This window comes from Podarcis melisellensis, assembly GCF_964234715.1.
Source record: "Podarcis melisellensis genome assembly, chromosome: 8".
Classification (NCBI taxonomy): Eukaryota; Metazoa; Chordata; class Lepidosauria; order Squamata; family Lacertidae; genus Podarcis; species Podarcis melisellensis.
Genome location: NC_138540.1, coordinates 80,636,524 through 80,654,304, shown reverse-complemented (window position 1 = coordinate 80,654,304; position 17,781 = coordinate 80,636,524). Strand labels below are relative to the sequence as shown.

The window sequence follows — 17,781 nt, the reverse complement described above, 5'->3', positions numbered from 1 at the left end:
CTATGATTCCCTGAGTTCCCTGTGAAAAGGGATTGGTTGTTAAAGCTGCTCTGGGAGATTTGAGTCTTGATTTTGCTGTGGGGAGGAAGGATTCACAGTATTCTCCTCTCTCCTGGGGGGGGGGGGGGAACCAACCCTGAATCTAGATCTGAGCTGAATTCTAGATAGGGAAACACTGGGGCTGTATTTAACAGGGTGCCTTTTGAAAAATCACTTCCGCTTTTTTCGATCTGTGCTGCAGAGGAGGCCGAGGAACGGGAGAAAGTCCAGAAGGCGGCCAACTGTTGTCGGCAGATCCTCAACCACGTCAATCAGGAGGTGCGCGACATGGAGAACTTGCTGGTAAGTGCCCATCTTCTTCTTCTTGCTGCCTGACAGCATCATGCCTCAAGGGCCGCCTCTCCCCGTACGAACCAATCAGGACCTTGCGATTGTCGCCTGAGGCCCTTTTCTGTACGCCAACACTAGAACAGGCCTTTTCAGCGGTGGCCGCCTCCTTTTGTGGAGAGTGCTCTCCCCAGGGAAGCTCACCTGGTGCCATCAATACTTAAATTTAGGCACCAATCAGAACATTTGTTTTCCCCCAGTCCTTCAGCTTTTATTTATCTGTGGGACGTTTTCATCCTGTCTTAAAAAAATATCTGAATGAGTTTTAGAGTTATGTTTTGCTTTATGCTGGTTTTAAGGCATGTGTTATTATTTATTTATTTATTTATTTATTTATTTATTTATTTATTGTTGGTATTTACACATATTTTCCAACATATCATTCTTTTAAACATCATTTCAAAATCTTTGGCTATCACAGCCCTTCAACCTCAACTGATGGTTTTCTAAAATCTTTTCTAATTATGCATTTTGCTACTACTATAGTTATTGCTTTAAATTCAAATCTTAATACCTATTCTTATTTCTTTTCCCAATAATTTATATATTACTCCTTACAAAACTTCTTTTAACCCTACAAGCGATATCAGTTGGTTACAGTTGCTTTCCAAATATGTCGAAAACTTCTTCCATTCCTTTAGGAAAATCCGGTGCTGCTGGTTCCAAATTTTCCCTGTTAATCTCACCATCTCAGCATAGTTCATCAATTTCTCTAGCCACTCTTCTTTAGTTGTCATTTTTTCTTGCTTCCATCTTTGGGCTAACAATATCCTTGCTGCAGTTATCGCATATAAAAACTTTTTTTTATCATTCATATGAATTTCTGTACCCACAATAAATTGGGTATTTATTGTTCGCACGTCACTTTGAGTTAGCTTTTTTTTTTTTAAGCATCTAATAAGTTTGATAAATGAATAAATACCTCTCTGTTGGGCAGCTGCTCTTTCTAATCCTCTCTTGCCACTCTCTCTCTGTATGTGTGTGTCCTCTTCTCTGCGTTTTTCAGAAACTGAAAGATTATCAGCGTCGCCTGGACCTTTCCAACCTGAAGCAAAGTACTGATCCACTGCTTAGTGACTTTAGGGTGAGTTTCTGGCCTAGTACTTCCTCCCTGGTTGCAAACTGGGGAGTCGGGAACTTGTGAGCACCCAAATATTCTCCATCATCCCTGACTTTGGACCCTGCTGGTTGGGGCTGATGAGAGTCTAGCAACATCTGGAGGGCCACCTTTTCAATGGGGTGGGGAGCAAATTCTCTAACAAAATTCCCACCTGTTTCCTCAACGGAGCCTGCCCCCTTTTAAATAACTTTGCAGTAGGTAGCATGTCTCTCCATGCTTAGGCTGTACCTGTTGGGTTTCAGCCCGTCACGCGGCTGCTATCAAGGGGGAAAGGGCCTCTGTTTTGAAATGTGGCTTTAAGGCTGCTCTGAGCAACTGGTCCGGTGCTCCCAATGTACGTAATGAGGTTTGTAAAATTATATGAGTGTTTCTTTGATTTGGAGTGAAAAGTGTGGTCTTCCATGAGCTCTGGTTTCCCCAGGGCTTGTGCATGAAATGATAACGTATGCAAAAGCTCAGGCTGTAACCATCTCTTTCCCACAGAACGACATCACCAAGAAAAACCTCGTCTATGAGGGACCTCTGACTTGGCGTATCACCAAGGATAAATCAGTAGGTAAGTTGAGCTCAGGCTCACTCTTCCGTGGGAGCCTTCCTCGGCTTAAACTCTGGGACAGGGCTTTGATTCAGGAACTTCTTCTTGATGCCAGGGGCGGCGTGCTGACGCAATTGAAGTAAGATTTGAGTGGATGCATTTATTTAAATCCTTCTCATCCCACTCTTCAGCCCCAAAAATGATTTGAAATGGGATGCCTACAGGTCTTGCCTGTAGGCATGGCACGAGAGGAAAAGGGATTGGTAGGGAGGAGGAAAAAAGAAAGCTCAGGCACCGTTACAGAGTTCTTGCACTGACCAGCTGGAATGGCATTATTTCAAGGAGACGAGGAGTGGGTTTCCTTCACTGAAGAACAATCCCCACCCTGGGGCTGACCTTGTGGGCAGTTTCCCCACCAGTCTCGCTGAATAATGGGCCTGCAATCCTCCAAGCATTTGTTTTACTTACATATTGTTACAATTATTGGGTGCTGGGAGACTAGTGGGGAGGTCAGCGCAAGGGAACTGCGCTAGGTAGGCCTTTCAGCCTTGAATGGGCCCTTGAGGCTCCTATGCAACCTTGTTGACGTTGACTACGTTTGAGATTTGTGGGCGTGGCTTCTGAGTTGAAGGGGTGGGGCTTTCAATGGCTCCACCCCCTCAGGGCACCCCTTTCTATAAGCTCAGCTTTGGTGGGGGGGGGGCTGGGTTTCCCAGCAAGGCTCGGAAGCGTACGTCAGACCTCTGACCTTCTCTCTCTTACCCCCCACCCCTCCCAAAAAAGATGTCCACGTTCTCCTGCTGGATGACATCTTGGTGCTGCTGCAGAAGCAAGAGGAGCGCTTGGTCCTCAAGTGCCACAGCCGCACCATCAACCCAACCCCTGACGGGAAGCAGATGCTGAGTCCCATCATCAGGCTCAATTCGGCCATGACACGCGAAGTGGCCACAGGTGGGTGCTGTGGTGGCAGGTGGGTGTGGCGTTCATACGGAGCCCCCGGTCGTCTCACACACTATTGACCCGTACACCACTAATCCACTGCCACCAACCAGGTCCTCCCCGGTAAATCACTTAATAATAATAATTTTTATTTATACCCCGCCCTCCCCAGCCAAGGCCGGGCTCAGGGCAGCTAACAAGCAATAATAAAAACAAGTTGAATGAATACAACCTCAGGCTAAGCCCTTTTATAAACAGGTAGGCTCCACCTCTGGCTTTCTAATTGGTCTACCTATTAACTCTTTCTCTCCCCCTGTACAGACATTTTAAAAAGAACAGGTAAACGCCACAGTGGGTGAGGGGAGGTGGAAGCACCTCTGCTTTGAAGGTGTGTGGATTAGGACTGGAGGTGTAGTGGTCTGGGGTCATGGGGTGTGTGTGTGTCAAAGACACCTTAATATTTCTGCAGCTGGGTTCCCATCTCCAGTATCTTAGAGCTGCCCGGCTAGTGTGAAAGGGGTAGCTTTTTAGCCACTGAGAAGAATTATTCTCATCCTTCATGCTGATTGGAACCAGTCAGAGTGAAAGGAGGTGACTCTGCCACTGAGGACAGAGGAGCAACACTGAGGAGTTTGTTTGCTTTTTAATTTTTAATAATAATAATAATAATAATAATTTTTTATTTATATCCTGCCCTCCCCAGCTGAAGCCGGGCTCAGAGCGGCTAACGGCAATAAAAGTAACACAGTTTACATAAAATCACAATCAATTAATTGAAATGCATTCTAAAATCAATTCATTTTAAATTCAATTCAAAAACAAATTAATGGCAACCATCGGGCTAGAGTTCTATGAGGATTACAGAAGGAGGGGGTGAGACTGTGCTTTGGCCCAAGGCCTGGTGGAACAGCTCTGTCTTGCAGCCCCTGCAGAAAGATGCCAAGTCCCGCAGGGCCCTGGTCTCTTGTGACCGAGCGTTCCACCAGATCAGAATTTATATACCACCCTATATCCAGGGGTGGCAAGGCGCTTCGCAGAATAAAATCAAGATATAAAACCACAAAATACCTAATGAAAATAAAAACAATAGCCCCACCACCACCACAAAAAACTCATTTTAAAAAGGGCATAGGAGTTGTTGTTCCGTATGCTTCAAAGCTAAGCATTTAGGGACACTGAGAACACAAGGGGCTTCTCGGGTTGAAGAGAATGATATTCAAGTTCTGTTACATGCAATGGAACTTCAAGGAAGGCACAGCTTAGGTCACTCGGAAGATACTGGAGAGCTCCAGGTCCTTTGCACAGAAAATAGTAGATCTGGCTGAAAGGCAATACGTGGAGATCTGCAATGATAGCTGCAATGGATCCATTATTATTATTATTATTATTATTATTATTATTATTATTATTAAATTGTAAAATTATTTTATAATATTAGAAAATAATAATAACAATATTATAATATTATCGTTCAGCCCGATCACTGAGATCCAGCTCTGAGGGCCTTCTGGCGGTTCCCTCATTGCAAAAAGTGAGGTTACAGGGCACCAGACAGAGGGCCTTCTTGGTAGTGGCGCCCACCCTCTGTAACACCCTCCCTTCAGATGTGAAGGAGATAAGCAGCTATCTTCTTTTTAAAAGACATCTGAAGGCAGCCCTATTCAGAGAACTTTTTAATATTTAATGCTGTACTGTTTTTAACATTTGATTGGGAGCCGCCCAGAGTGGCTGGGGAAACTCAGCCAGATGGGCGGGGTATAAATAATAAATTATTATTATTATTATTATTATTAGCCTTCATTGCAGGGTTTTTAAGCAGAGGTTGGACAGCCACCTGTCATGGATGCTTTGGTTGAGATTCCTGCATTGCAGGGGGTTGGGCTAGATGACCGTTGGGTGTCCCTTCCAACTCTACAATTCTGTGATTCTATGACTGTATAGTATTGAAGGGGGTGTGGCTATGAGGGGAAATGGCTGTGAGGGGAACCCTGTGCTACCGATTGGGATCAAAGCAGCGAAGTTAAGTCACACAGCACTAGATTAAGAATGTGGGTCTCCCCCCCCCCCCAAGAAGCTTTTAAGCGGAGGAGGAATACGGTTCGGTGGTACAGCATGTGCTTTGCATTTGGGGAGACCCCAGGCTGGCTGTCTTCGGTGAATGACCTACAAGCAAAGCAGGCTTTCCTTAGTTAGGCGGGACAGTTTCCTGGCAGCGAGGAAACTTCGTATGACGATTACGTTTCTTTGGTTGTGGAAGAAAAGGAAACCTTGAAACGGAACAGGCAGTACAAGCTAAATTTAAAAAACCCAAACCTTGCAGCAGCTATTAATAGTTTAGCATTCGGCTCAGGGCCATTCTCGTCTCCTATGCTGTTTTTAAATAAAAGATTGGGACGGAAGCCACAAACAGCCTAGATCCTGCCTCTTACCTTGAATAATCTAAAATTCTGCTGCAAGCACAGCTCTGGCTGCAGTTGGTCTCTGTATTCTTGTCCGTGCATCATCGGCAACCAGGCAGCATGAATTCTGTGCCAGGAATGCGGAATTCTGCAGCCTGCACAAACTTACATGCAAGTTGGGCAGTTTTTTTCTTCTTCATTTGGCGTGAATTGACAGCAATCCTCTCTATTCCTGATACACAGGGACTCAATATATGCTGCTGGTGCTGTGGGCATGGTAGCCCACACAGGCTCAGGCTAAGGGGTTTGGGGGAATCGTATAACCAGAAGCTGCAAAAATGGTATAAAAAACAACAGACAAGCCCCTTGAGTCCTTAGGAAAGTTGCCACATCCCACCGATCAGAGGCCCTCACCCCCCACTGCACTGACTTCCTGCCTGCACATAGAGGCAGCCAATGAATTCATGGCAACAAGAACACGCCCCTGCCACACCCCCTGCTCACACACAACAGGATGCCGCAGAACCTCCAGTCCCAGTGGCAGAGCCAACAAAAACCTTACTGATGCCAGTCCCCAGGCAGCTCTCCAGACAGGGGTTTGAATCCCCTTAGCTCAGGCACAGAGAATCTCCAGGCCTCTCTGCCTTGCCCTCGGCACTCTCCCTAGATCAGCCTTTCTCAACCTGTGGGTCCCCAAATGTTGTTGAACTACAACTCCCATCACCCCTAGCTAGCAAGGCCAAAGCTCAGGGATGATGGGAGTTGTAGTCCAACAACATCTGGGGACCCACAGGTTGAGAACCGCTGCCGTAGACCATGGGTAGGCAAACTAAAGCCCGGGGGCCAGATCCGGCGCAATCACCTTCTAAATCCGGCCGGCGGACAGTCCGGAAATCAGCGTGTTTTTACGCAAGTAAAAGGGGTGCTTTTATTTAAAATGCATCTCTGGGGTTTTTGCAGGGCATAGGAATTCGTTCATTCCCCCCCTCCCAGCCCCCCACAAGGTCCGAGGGACAGTGGACCGGCCCCCTGCTGAAGAAGTTTGCTGACCCCTGCCCTAGACCATGCCCATGTCCGGCACTGCTTCACCCATAGAAACGTATCATTGGAAAGGGACTTCAAGGGTTTTCTAGTCCAACCCCCTGTAATGTAGCAGTCTTTTGCCCAACGTGGGGTTCGAACCCACAACCCTAAGATTAAGAGTCTCGTGCTGTACCGACTGGGTGCGTCAGCCTTAAAATGTTACAGGTAGGTAGCCGTGTTGGTCTGCCATAGTCTAAACAAAATTTTAAAATTCCTTCCATTAGCACCTTAGAGACCAACTAAGATATCTGAAGAAGTGTGCATGCACACGAAAGCTCATACCAATAACTAACTTAGTTGGTCTCTAAGGGGCAACTGGAAGGAATTTTTTTATTTTGCCTTAAAATGTTTCTGCCTGGCTTGAATGTGCTCTTGAAACCCCGACGACGCTTCTTCCTTGCCAGGATGGAAGGCAAGAGGGAAAGTGTGTAGCCTACTGTACAAAGGTAGCATTTATACTCATCCAGTTTCACCTCTGGCCCTACCCACCCCTGGCATGCGGCCCCCAGATGGTTGGCATGCGGCCCCCAGATGGTCGACTGGGCACTAAGTGCAAGTTCTGAGATAGGTCCTCCTCCTCCTCCTCTTTTTTGATTCTGAACCTGCCATTTCCTTCTTTCCTCTTAGATATCAAGGCTTTCTACGTGATTTTCAGCTGGGAGGACGGAGCCCAGATCTATGAGCTGGTTGCGCAGACGGTGTTGGAAAGGAAGAAGTAAGAAATGGGGGAGGGGAGGCGGGGTGGGAGGTGGGCATTCACCGCTGGAGCACCAAATGGGTTGGTCCACCCACCACCACCCCAGCTTGATGCCCTCCAGGTTTTGGCTCGCTGGCTGATGGGAGTTGTAGCCCAAAGCATCTAGAAGGCACCAGTTTGGGGAAGGCTGGGTTTAATCTGTGAGCTGCAGTGGGTGGCAGAAACAGAGGGGTGGTAGTTTTGGAGGCGATCCAGGGTCAATTTTCAAAATATGACCTTTGCCTAGCACCAAGGGACGCGGGTGGCGCTGTGGGTTAAATCACAGAGCCTAGGGCTTGCCGATCAGAAGGTCGGCAGTTCGAATCCCCGCGACGGGGTGAGCTCCTGTTGCTTGGTCCCTTCTCCTGCCAACCTAGCAGTTCGAAAGCACATCAAAGTGCAAGTAGATAAATAGGTACCGCTCCAGTGGGAAGGTAAACAGCATTTCCGTGTGCTGCTCTGGTTCACCAGAAGCGGCTTAATCCTGCTGGCCACATGGCACGGAAGCTGTACGCCGGCTCCCTCGGCCAATAAAGCGAGATGAGCGCCGCAACCCCAGAGTCGTCCACGACTGGACCTAATGGTCAGGGGTCCCTTTACCTTTACCCAAGGTCTTTAAGCTCATTATTATTATTATTATTATTATTATTAATTGAATTTGTATACCACACTATACTCACAGATGCCATTCCTTAATTTGAGCTGGGGCTCCTCCCTGGGCTTATAGTGGTGGGTGTCTCTGAGCATGTTCCAAGTGCCTCCGCCATAAGCAGTACATTTAAGGGGCATTTAAGGGGAATTTAAGGCATTTAAGGGGCCAGGCTTCCAGGTTTGGGGATTCCAGGCCAGCGTGAGCCCCAGCACCTCTAACTGTTGTCGAATCAACCAGTCAGTTTTTGTTTTACCTGATTCCCTTGTTTTGTTCTTTTCTAGCTGGTGCAGTATGATCAGCGACACGGCCGGCTCTCTGAAGGTCCCCATTAAACCACGGCTTTCAGTTCCAAACAGTCGGTCTTCGCCACACAGCCCCAGCTTGTAAGCCTGGCGTTCCTGGGGAGGGAAAATGTCTAAACCTTTCTCGTACCAAAGGCCACGTGGGGCGTTTTCTGGGGCCTGCATGCCAGAAGCGAGTGGGGCAAAGTTAGAGGCAAAAATGAGGAGGGTAGCGGACGGGACGTTTTCTTTTGTGCGTTCCAGCCATGCAAAACCCAGGAGTTTGTAAAACATAACCTCCACGCAGCGTCTCTCCATCCAGACCAGTGAGAGGCAATATCACAGTTCAAAGAAAGGTTCCATCCAGGCAGAAGAATTTTAGGGAGGGGGCCGAAGGAGGAGGCTGAGAGGAGGAGGTGTCAGAAACTGAAGAGGTAACAGGGTTTAGTGAGCAGGGAGAGTCTGTGGCAGAGACAAGTTCAGAATCAGAAGCTGAAGCAGAAGAGGAGGGAGGCCAAGAGGCAGAGAGGAGTCCAGCTGGGGAAGAGGCAGAGGTGTCTCCCCCTCCTGCTGAAACTAGTTCCTTTCCCTGCTGGTCTCCCAGGACCAGAAGAGGTATGAAGGGAGAGGAGCAAAGACAGGTGTGCTGGCACAGTCTCAGATCCAGGGGGCAGAGGAGCCTTAGGCAGCTGCCTCATAGGGGCAAGACCCACCAAGAAGAGTTGCTGTGCTCATGAGGCCTGGCTCCTCTGAGCAGGCTTTGTTTCTTCTTATAAAGAGTTAACTTCACTTACTCAGTGTGATTTATTGCTGGCTGGCTCCCTGACACTGGAAGGGCTGTCTCATGGGGTGTGCGGGGGGAAGGAAGGATCCAGCCTGCCAGTGCAACCCATTTCCCCATAGATCTGCACTCACAACTTCTTCTTTTTCCTGCAGCAGCTACTCAGAGGGGTTGCTGGGTGGGGCGGAGAACGGCAGCTCCCACAAAGAGACCCTGCATTCGGAGGGTGAGTTTGCGGCCAGGCGGTTTGGAAGGCAGTGGGAGGAGCTGGAGGGGGCAAAATAAGAGTTCTTACCGAGCTCAGAGCCAGGGGAATCCAGGGGCTCTTTGAGAGCTGGGATCCGATTGGTCTTTTGCTACCCCGAAGCAGAGCGAGAGAAGGACGGGATGCTGGAAGGAGCCGAATTCGAGGGGCGCAGCCCTGTGAGCGGACCGAAGCTGGGCAAGGCAACGGAGGAGATCTTGGACGACATGCTGAACTTGCACAAGCACCGGCCCGTAGGCCAGGGGGCCCTGTCATCCGCCGCACAGGACAGAAGTATGTAACGCTACTCCCTGCCTGTTGACAGCAGGCAGGCACCTTCAACTCCACATTTTCCGGTGTCTGCTTAAGAACGTTTATGCTTAGGCAAGCCTATCTAGGGGGTGCAGGTGGCACTGTGGGTTAAACCACAGAGCCTAGGACTTGCCGATCGGAAGGTTAGCAGTTCGAATCCCTGCGACGGGGTGAGCTCCTGTTGCTCAGTCCCTGCTACTGCCAACCTAGCAGTTCAAAACACGTCAAAGTGCAAGTAGATAAATAGGTACCGCTCCGGCGGGAAGGTAAACGGCGTTTCCGTGCACTGCTCTGGTTCGCCAGAAGCGGCTTAGTCGTGCTGGCCACATGACCTGGAAGCTGTACGCCGGCTCTTTCGGCCAATAAAGCAAGATGAGCGCCGCAACCCCAGAGTCGTCCGTGACTGGACCTAAATGGTCAGGGGTCCTTTTACCTTTACCTTTACCTTTAAGCCTGTCTAGACATGTAGAGCAGCCTCCCCAGAATTGCTACTCTCATTGGCCCCAGCCAGGGCTGCAGAAGGCTGATGTAGAATGTTGACGTGTGTTTTAATCTGGATTTAAGCGTATCATTGATTTACGTTTTTTTAAAAAAAACGACTTTGAGGTTTGTTTGTCTTTACAGTAAAGCAGTATGTAAATTCCATGAAGCAAATGGATAACCCAGGGCTGGTGGGAATTGGCGGCCCTCCAGATACCGTTGGATTTCAGCCTCTATCCAGCATGGCCAGTGGCAAAGGATGATGGGAGTTGTAGTCCAACAGTATCTGGAGCGCTGGAGGATTCCCCCCACCCCTTCTCCATTCTTTCCCCTCCCCTCTGCGGAGATTCCTTCTGCCCCCACATCCCCACCCCACCCCCCAGCCCCAAGACTCGCAAAGCAGATGAATCTCACCCCAGTCTTGTGTCCTTAACAGTATCAGCCCTGAGGAGGCTACTTCAAGTATCGGAGGAAGGAGAGGTTTCCTTTCCAGCAGCAGAACCTGTGGACCGTCCGCCGGAGAACGGGAACCCCCGCGAGGGAGAAGAGGAAGAGGAGTGGGAGGCGGGTCACGGGACGGAGGCAGAAGGCAGCCGACGTCACCCAGGTGGGGGTCTGAGAGCCAGGTGGCTGCTGGGAAAGTCAGCCAGGACTTGACAAGAGAGGGGCATGCTGGGGGAAACCAAGGGGGGAGAGAGAGGCATGCTGGGAGTATTTCATAGACTCATATATTCCCCTCCCTCCCTCTTGGCAGGAGGTCTCCCGAATGGCCCCTTGGAGCCAGAGTGGGGCTCCGAGCACCTGGATAGGGAAGGATCCAGTTCCATAATTCTGACCCACCAACAATCTGACGGGGTGAAGCATCACCTGCGGCTTCTAGAAGATGCCATCCAGGGTCTGAAGGTGAGAGAGAGGGTTGCAAAGACACACTCACACACACCAGTGTGGCACGCTCAGAATTTACTGGGCATTTTTGCACCTGTTTGCTTTCCTTGAAGAGCTAAACCCGAGCCCTGGAATATTAATTTCCAAGATTGTTTGGAAAGCCCAGAAGATGGTGGAGGGAGGGAGGGAGGTGCGGGAGCAGACGCCTGAATGTTTTTCCAAGCAGTGGGTTTAAAAGGGAAGAGGGCCAGAGATATGGGCCCTTATATTGAGAATGAGGGAAGGAGTGTAGGAAGGTGTGAAGACCGCCCTTTGATGGCTGCAGCCCTCGTCCATTGGCCTCTTTTTAAATAAAGAAGAAAGACCAGGACTGTAGCCATGAGGGCTAGAAACCTAACGCAGGCCGAGATGAATGGGAAGCCACATTTTTCAAGACTAGATGCTGCCTGGAGACTTAACTGCTGAGCCCGTTCTCTTCACTAGACAAAGCAAAGAGCCAGGGGTGTGTGTCTCTCTTCATGCCTGTACATGATTTGCTTTGTTATATTTCACTGCACTTAGGTCCCATCATTTTCTCCAGGCAGCAAACATGGTTCTCTCCCTCCCTACCTCACCCCCACAACAACCCTGTGAGTTAGGGCTGCTCGCTGTCCGTCGGCTTAATCTGAGGTCACCCCATGCCCTGCTCTCCCCGGTCCTCGTCTGCCACCCTCTTAACGGCTTCTTTTTAGAATTAATTCTTTGCAAGCCCCAGCTTATGCACGAGGTCACCTTTAGAAGGGGGTTTGTCACTGAAGTGCTGGTTTTGACCTTTAAAGCCCTTCACGGTATGCCACGGTATGTGGAGGACTTTAAGGTCCATAAATAGCAACACCCTAGAGGTCCCGGGCCCTAAGGAAGTCAGATTAGCCTCAACCAGAGCCAGGGCTTTTTCAACACTGGCTCCGGCCTGGTGGAACGCTCTGCCTCATGAGACCAGGGCCCTGCAGGATCTGATCTCTTTCCACAGGGCCTGTAAGACAGAGTTGTTCCGCCTGGCCTTTGGCTTGGAATCAGCTTGATCTCCTCCCCCTCTTTCCTTTTTCCTTTCTCCTCCTGTGACGAGGCTGCATTTTAATGTTTTAGTGTTTTGATGTTGTGTTTTGATCTTGTTTTTAAGTTGTAGTTCAATCAACTTGTTTTTTATTATCGGTTGTTAGCTACCCTGAGTCCGGTCTTGGCTGGGGAGGGTGGGGTATAAATAAAATTTATTTATTATTATTATTATTTATTATTATTATGAAGCAGGAACGGGGAGCCCTTCGACTCCAGCTCCCAGCCGTCCAAGCCAGCATGCCCAGTGGTCTGACAGGGGTCTGTTGTCCTGAGGGGAAGGGCTGCAGCTCAGTGGGTTAGAACATCTGCTTTGCATGCAGAAGGTTTCATTTCCCAGCAATTCTGGGGAGAGGGGTAGCAAAGACCCTAATCGGAAACCCTGGAGAGCTGCTGCGAGTCAGTGCAGACAGTACTGAGATAGATGGAGCCAATGGTCTGACTCTGTATAAGACAGCTCTTCCTGTGTCCCTGTGCAGTCCAGCAACACCCAGAGGGCGCCACGTTGGCCGATCTAGAGCGACTAGGTTGCCAAGGTTGAAGCCTCTCACCCTTGAGAGTTGGGAGTGTCCAGAAAGATGCTTGTCCCCACATCCCTCCTTCGCCCTCTCGATGAATATTTTCCTCAATCTGTTTGTCTGCCTGTCGTACTAGGAAATTGAAGCGGATTATTGGCACCTGCAGCAGCTGATAGGAAAACTCACGCCATCTCAGCCGCCCAGTTTCACATGAGGCTTGGCCAAGCAGAGAAGGTAACGGAAGAAACAGGCTCCGTCCAGGGTATCCCAAAAACTCGGTGCATGACTGACCGGCTTCCTCTCACCACCCTGTGTCCTTTGGTTAGGCTGATAAGACAGTGATTGGCTCAGGATGAGCCTGGGATCTTCATGGCTGAGCAAGCAGGTTTTTGAAATAAGTGTTTGCGCCTCAAAATTTAATTTAAAAGATAAAACAGTGCCTCCGCTGAGGGGAGTTTAGGAATCGCTCAAGCCACTTTTATGTAAATCCCACCCATTTGGTGTTTTTTATTTTAAATGGGTGTGTAATTTGCTGTGTTTTTAGCTTGTTGGAGGTCTCGCTGCCTGTTTATCCAAACATCCTCTGGCCCGTTGAGCCAGTTTTGAATCAGCCGACCAGGAGAAAACCCTGCTCTCCAACCCCTGAACCCCTAACCCTCCCATCCTTTCTTGCTCAGATGTACCTGGCAGTTGGGGGCCTGTGAGTGGAATGGCAGGAGGGTGGGAAGGCTCTAGTAGGCCCGGCATGTATCCATAGCAACCAGGAACCAGTGAAACGTAGTTAGGAATATTGGGGGCCACGGGAACTGTCTTTCCCATGGCTCCTAGCAGTCCAGGATGCCTCTAGGGCCTTTTGGGGCCCTCCCTGCCACCGCCAGGCAGACCTGGATGGGAAGGGGCAGAGAAGGTGCAGGAGAACAAGTAAGCAGGTGTTTTGCCAAGCATTATGAGCGGGGCCTGAATTTTAGTCTGGGTTTCAGCTCTGGCTCCAAACCAGGAAAGTCCATTTCTTAAAACCGCCCCACCCGCTCCGGTTTCAAACTCGAGCTGACACCGCTGCTTGCTGCTGCCCCATTCTCACTGTCGTCTTAATGGCTTTCTGTGTCTTCTCCCCCCTCTCCAGGCCTGTCTTTCACAGGGAGGAAAAGGGATCTTTTTTGCCAACCGCTCTCTCCAGCCAGATGTTCCTCCTCGAACAACACCAGCAACCAAGTGCGGCCTACACTGCTTTTTGTATAGAGGATTTATAATGCAGGGAAAGATTCCAGGGTTATAAATATATATTTTATATATATTCTACCTAGACCACGCTATAGGGGGCCATATTTAGAGGCTGCGGAACTGCATGTGAGTAAGGGGTCAAACCCTTCCTGAGGGGTGGGGTTAGCTATGTCATCAGGCCGTAGAGGTGCTCTTGGGGGGGGGCTCAGCTTTTTCTTTAGCTATGGGAGTAATTTGTGGTGTCTGTCCCAAAGAGAGGCGAATTAAAAAATCGGGTCCCTCTGGCAGCTGTCTAGTGGACCAAAGATGATGGGGTTGGGGTGGGGTGCAAGGCGCTTGTAGGCTTCTGGGCTCCACAGACCTATTCAGAACATAACTGCTGGAGACATCAAACTTGACCTCCTTTCTGCCAAAAGTGACCAGCCAAATAATCTCAGGGAAGGTTTGCAAGGAGGGTATGACGATAGCAATATCGAGCCCCTCCTCAAATTGTCAATCATCCTGGTGGTATAAGCTTGCCTTACAGTATATCCTCACACGTGGACCTAACCCTCCAGATAGGCATATGATCCTTTTAAAAAGGAAGCGCTTGGCGCCAGCGGCAGCAGCAATCACCGCGGTTTCATGGGGAGGCAAATCTTTAACTCACTTCACTTGGTTTTCCTTGCCTTTGCTCATCTCCCTGTCCCCAGAAACACCCCTCTTTTCTGGAATGCGTTTTTATCCTTTTCCTTCCTCATTTATTCACATTGGCAGCCCTGCCCAAGCTGTCTCCCTCCATCTCTTGGCCCCTTGCTACCTTGCCATTCCACACAGTACTTTTGTTTTGGCACCAATTCAGCTGAGACACACACACTCTCACAAACACAGCTTTGGGTTTGCATGCAAACTGCATCAGCTGCCCTGAAACTTGAGCTGGTTCTCTCCCCGACACAAACCCAGCCACCAGAAGACTGGTCTCTCCTTGCTGGGTGACCCCTCACAGCTGGATTCACAACCTAACAGAAGGCCAGCTACAACGTCAGTGCCATAACCACCTTCTGAAGAGAGGAGAAAGGCAGGGGGAAATGGGTCTTGTGTTATGAGATGAGCTTGAAGTCTGAAGGCAGTGTTGTTCCAGCGGTGGATCAAGGGAGACCCCTTGGTGTTCCCTGGAAATGCTTCTCAAGAGATTTCCCCCAACGAGATCAGTAGTGCCAGGCAAGCTCCCTGGAAACGCCGCTTGATCTTAACCTAGCCGGGTGCAGTTTCATGTGAGCCTTCTAGCCTGCCCTTGTCCCAACTCAAGGGAGACCCAGAAGACTTGGCCAGCAACCTCCCTCACTTGGTTGTGTGCAGAAACGCCATTGCAGGGGTGGAAAGATTTTATTTTTAAAACGCAAGCTCCTGCTAGCAAAGCAAAATCCCAACCAACCTCCTCCACGAAGCTTCTTTCTCACCACATCCCTGCTTTCTTTAGGAATTCCTGAGAAATCTCGGGGTTCGATACCCAACAATGTATATACCAAGGATCAGCTGAGCAGTTAGATCGCACCTGCCCACACGATATCTGGAATCGGGGTTGCCTTTCACTCGGTGTTGCTGACCAGGTTATTCCCAGCACCGTGTAGCATTATAAAAGCTGCTTTTAGCCACAGGGTGCTACAGATGTAGAATATGAAAGTGAAACCACAAGGTCCTGGGTTGGGGGTCTCATCTGCCATAAATGTAATTAATGCACGATCCCTCGGCTGCCCTTCTGTGACATGCTGTTTTATGGAAGGGACAGCAGGTGGAGCCATATCAGTAAGTCAATGGGGGCCTCTTGGCTCTTCAAAGCTTTAGGATTGTTGGCCTTTCGCAGTATTTTGCAGGAATTGAGTGTGGACTGGCGGGGTGTGTGTCTGTTCCTCCTCCTACCCCTGATCCCCCTTTGGCTGTGTATGGAAGGGACTTGTCCTCAAAGCTGGTCTGTCGCATGGAGCAAGAGGGCTCTGGACCTATAGAGGGCTGCTGAGCACCCAGACTCGGGGTTTGCTGCTGCTTCTGGCAACTCTGCTCACCCTCCCCAGCCAAGACACCTCCTATTTGAAGGACCTTTTGCCCAAGTGGAGGGTTGCAATGGGTCCTCCCTAAGCAACTGTGGCGTGTTTCTGACCTCCGGTTGGGAGAATTCCATCTGCCGAAACTAGTCAAGGGGGATAAACACAGGTGGTGCTTTCATCCCAGAGGACAGGTAGCAGACCTAAGGGTTGAGGGGGGGGGGACAAAGTCAAGTGAAACCTGCCGCCCCCCCCACTCCCCACTTGATGTCCTCAGAGACGGACCTACACAGATATTGCACACGTTCCAGTTCTTCCAAGTGCCTTTTATACTTTTTGTTCATAATGTGCTTGTATGTTTAAGAAAACTCAATATTTTGCTGGGATATTATATATATATATATACGAACATAAGGGAGTAGTCTTAACTCCTCCAGTTGGGGCTAAAAGCAAAGAAGAACCCAGAGGTTGGTTTTTTTTATATAGAGTGATATTATATATATTAGTCTTTAGAGGGTTTTGTCTTATTACTGTACAAAGAGCCTAACCCAGTATATTCAGAGAAGAAAGAGTGCGACCTTCTCAGCTTCCCAGTATTATGGAATGTATAATAGCCCCTGCCAAATCCGTTGCAGTCAGATGAGGTGTTTTTTTTAAAGTCACACTTAAAAGAAAAAAAGAAAATGGAATCAAAATTCTAAAGTGCAAAATGTCAAAGCATCGGCTGGGTGGGATGGGGGGATAAAATCCCCCGGGATCTGCTTTCACGTCTTTTACCATCGCTGTTTTGTACTTTCGTGAGACATTCTCAAGATGGTGTGCTATGGATTAGTTCACCTGCTGCTGCTGTACCACACATGCAAAAGTGCCGCACTTACTTATGGCTTTTCCCTGCTGTGTGGCGGCCTCCATTTTGGACTCCCAGTTCCCAGCAGCCCCAGCTGGAGATGATGGGAGCTAGAGTCCAGCAACATCTGAAGGATTCTGAATTGGCCACTGCCCTGCTGTCCTAACCCATCCACCCCCACCTAGGAAAGATGAGAAACGCAAGTTCTGCACTGCCCTGTCTGGGGCACAACTATTTAAGGAAAATTTAAGGAAGAAGCTTGACTTCCTAAACTTTTTTTTCCAGGCAGCATAAAATCCCCTCTTCAAAAAAAAACCCCAAACAGCCAATGCTTATGAGTGCAATTCTCACAATCTGTGCCTTTTTAGCATTCTGGATTCTTGACCTGGAGTGCTGCCTAGGTCGCGAACTGGATTTCAAGAGCAGTTTGGGTCTATAGTCTCGCGGTTGGCCTGGGGCACAAATGGGAACTTGTGCTGTTGTTGCTTGATCTCCCCCTGAATCGTGTGAATTAACCATGGGGTAGCTAATCGGTGGTCAGCTGTCTTGAGAATGCTCTCAACTTGAGCTCGGAGGTTGCTTTCCTAGAGTTCAGTTGAGGATTGAGCTCTGTGTGGTTCCCTCCGCCTGGCAACGGTTTTGTATGAGGTTTGCAGTGAAAATACTAGCCAGAAGAAGGAAGAAGAGAGAAATGTTTCCTTGCAGGAGGGTGGGGGAGATCAGGTGAGTTTCCACTCTGTATATGGACGGGGTAGAAGGGAAGAGCAGGGATCCTGGGTTCCACATCCCTCCTGCTTATCTGAGCGCAGGAGTCGTGGGCCCCTCCTTCCCGCACCTTACGTAGAGAGAAATCGGAGGCTTTTTGTATGTTACAAGAGGGTTACAGGTACGTGCAGGAGAGGCGAAGAAGAGACTGAACCAAAGATAACTTTTGTAAAAGATGCCAAATTAAAAGCTATATTAATCGCAGCGGCCTTTGTGGTTGGAATACAGCGTGTATTTGCATTTCGTGTCTCATTTATTGCATGGGGTTGGGCCAGAAGATCCTCAAGGGGGGATCCCTCTAACTCTATGATTTTGCCTGGACGGAACATGTCCTCCAGTTACGATGGTACGTTTTGCTTTCCTGTGTTTTGTGCACGCATAGAACTTGGTGACTCTTGTGTAACTTGAATATATAGCCTGCTGCGCAGAAGGAAGGGCTTAAATTGTTCCCCTTCCGCTCAGTTGCAGGCAGCCCCTAGACCA

At 49.2% G+C, this 17,781-nt stretch overlaps 1 protein-coding gene across 11 annotated transcripts in view; it reads left to right on the top strand.

Moving 5' to 3' along the window:
- ARHGEF1 (Rho guanine nucleotide exchange factor 1) overlaps positions 1 to 17,502 on the top strand; it is a 68,215-nt gene extending 50,713 nt beyond the window's left edge. For 7 of the 11 annotated variants that reach the window (XM_081921927.1, XM_081921936.1, XM_081921935.1 and 4 more), the window contains 12 exons: positions 242 to 342; positions 1,394 to 1,471; positions 1,991 to 2,063; positions 2,826 to 2,993; positions 7,091 to 7,178; positions 8,133 to 8,234; positions 9,069 to 9,139; positions 9,281 to 9,451; positions 10,386 to 10,556; positions 10,704 to 10,852; positions 12,581 to 12,678; positions 13,568 to 17,502. In XM_081921927.1, coding sequence (XP_081778053.1) covers positions 242 to 342; positions 1,394 to 1,471; positions 1,991 to 2,063; positions 2,826 to 2,993; positions 7,091 to 7,178; positions 8,133 to 8,234; positions 9,069 to 9,139; positions 9,281 to 9,451; positions 10,386 to 10,556; positions 10,704 to 10,852; positions 12,581 to 12,658 — 1,250 coding nt within the window. In that variant the 3' untranslated portion in view covers positions 12,659 to 12,678; positions 13,568 to 17,502. The remainder of the gene's footprint in view (positions 1 to 241; positions 343 to 1,393; positions 1,472 to 1,990; positions 2,064 to 2,825; positions 2,994 to 7,090; positions 7,179 to 8,132; positions 8,235 to 9,068; positions 9,140 to 9,280; positions 9,452 to 10,385; positions 10,557 to 10,703; positions 10,853 to 12,580; positions 12,679 to 13,567) is intronic. The other 4 variants (XM_081921932.1, XM_081921928.1, XM_081921934.1 and 1 more) reach the window with 3 other exon arrangements.
- Positions 17,503 to 17,781: the final 279 nt, after the last annotated feature.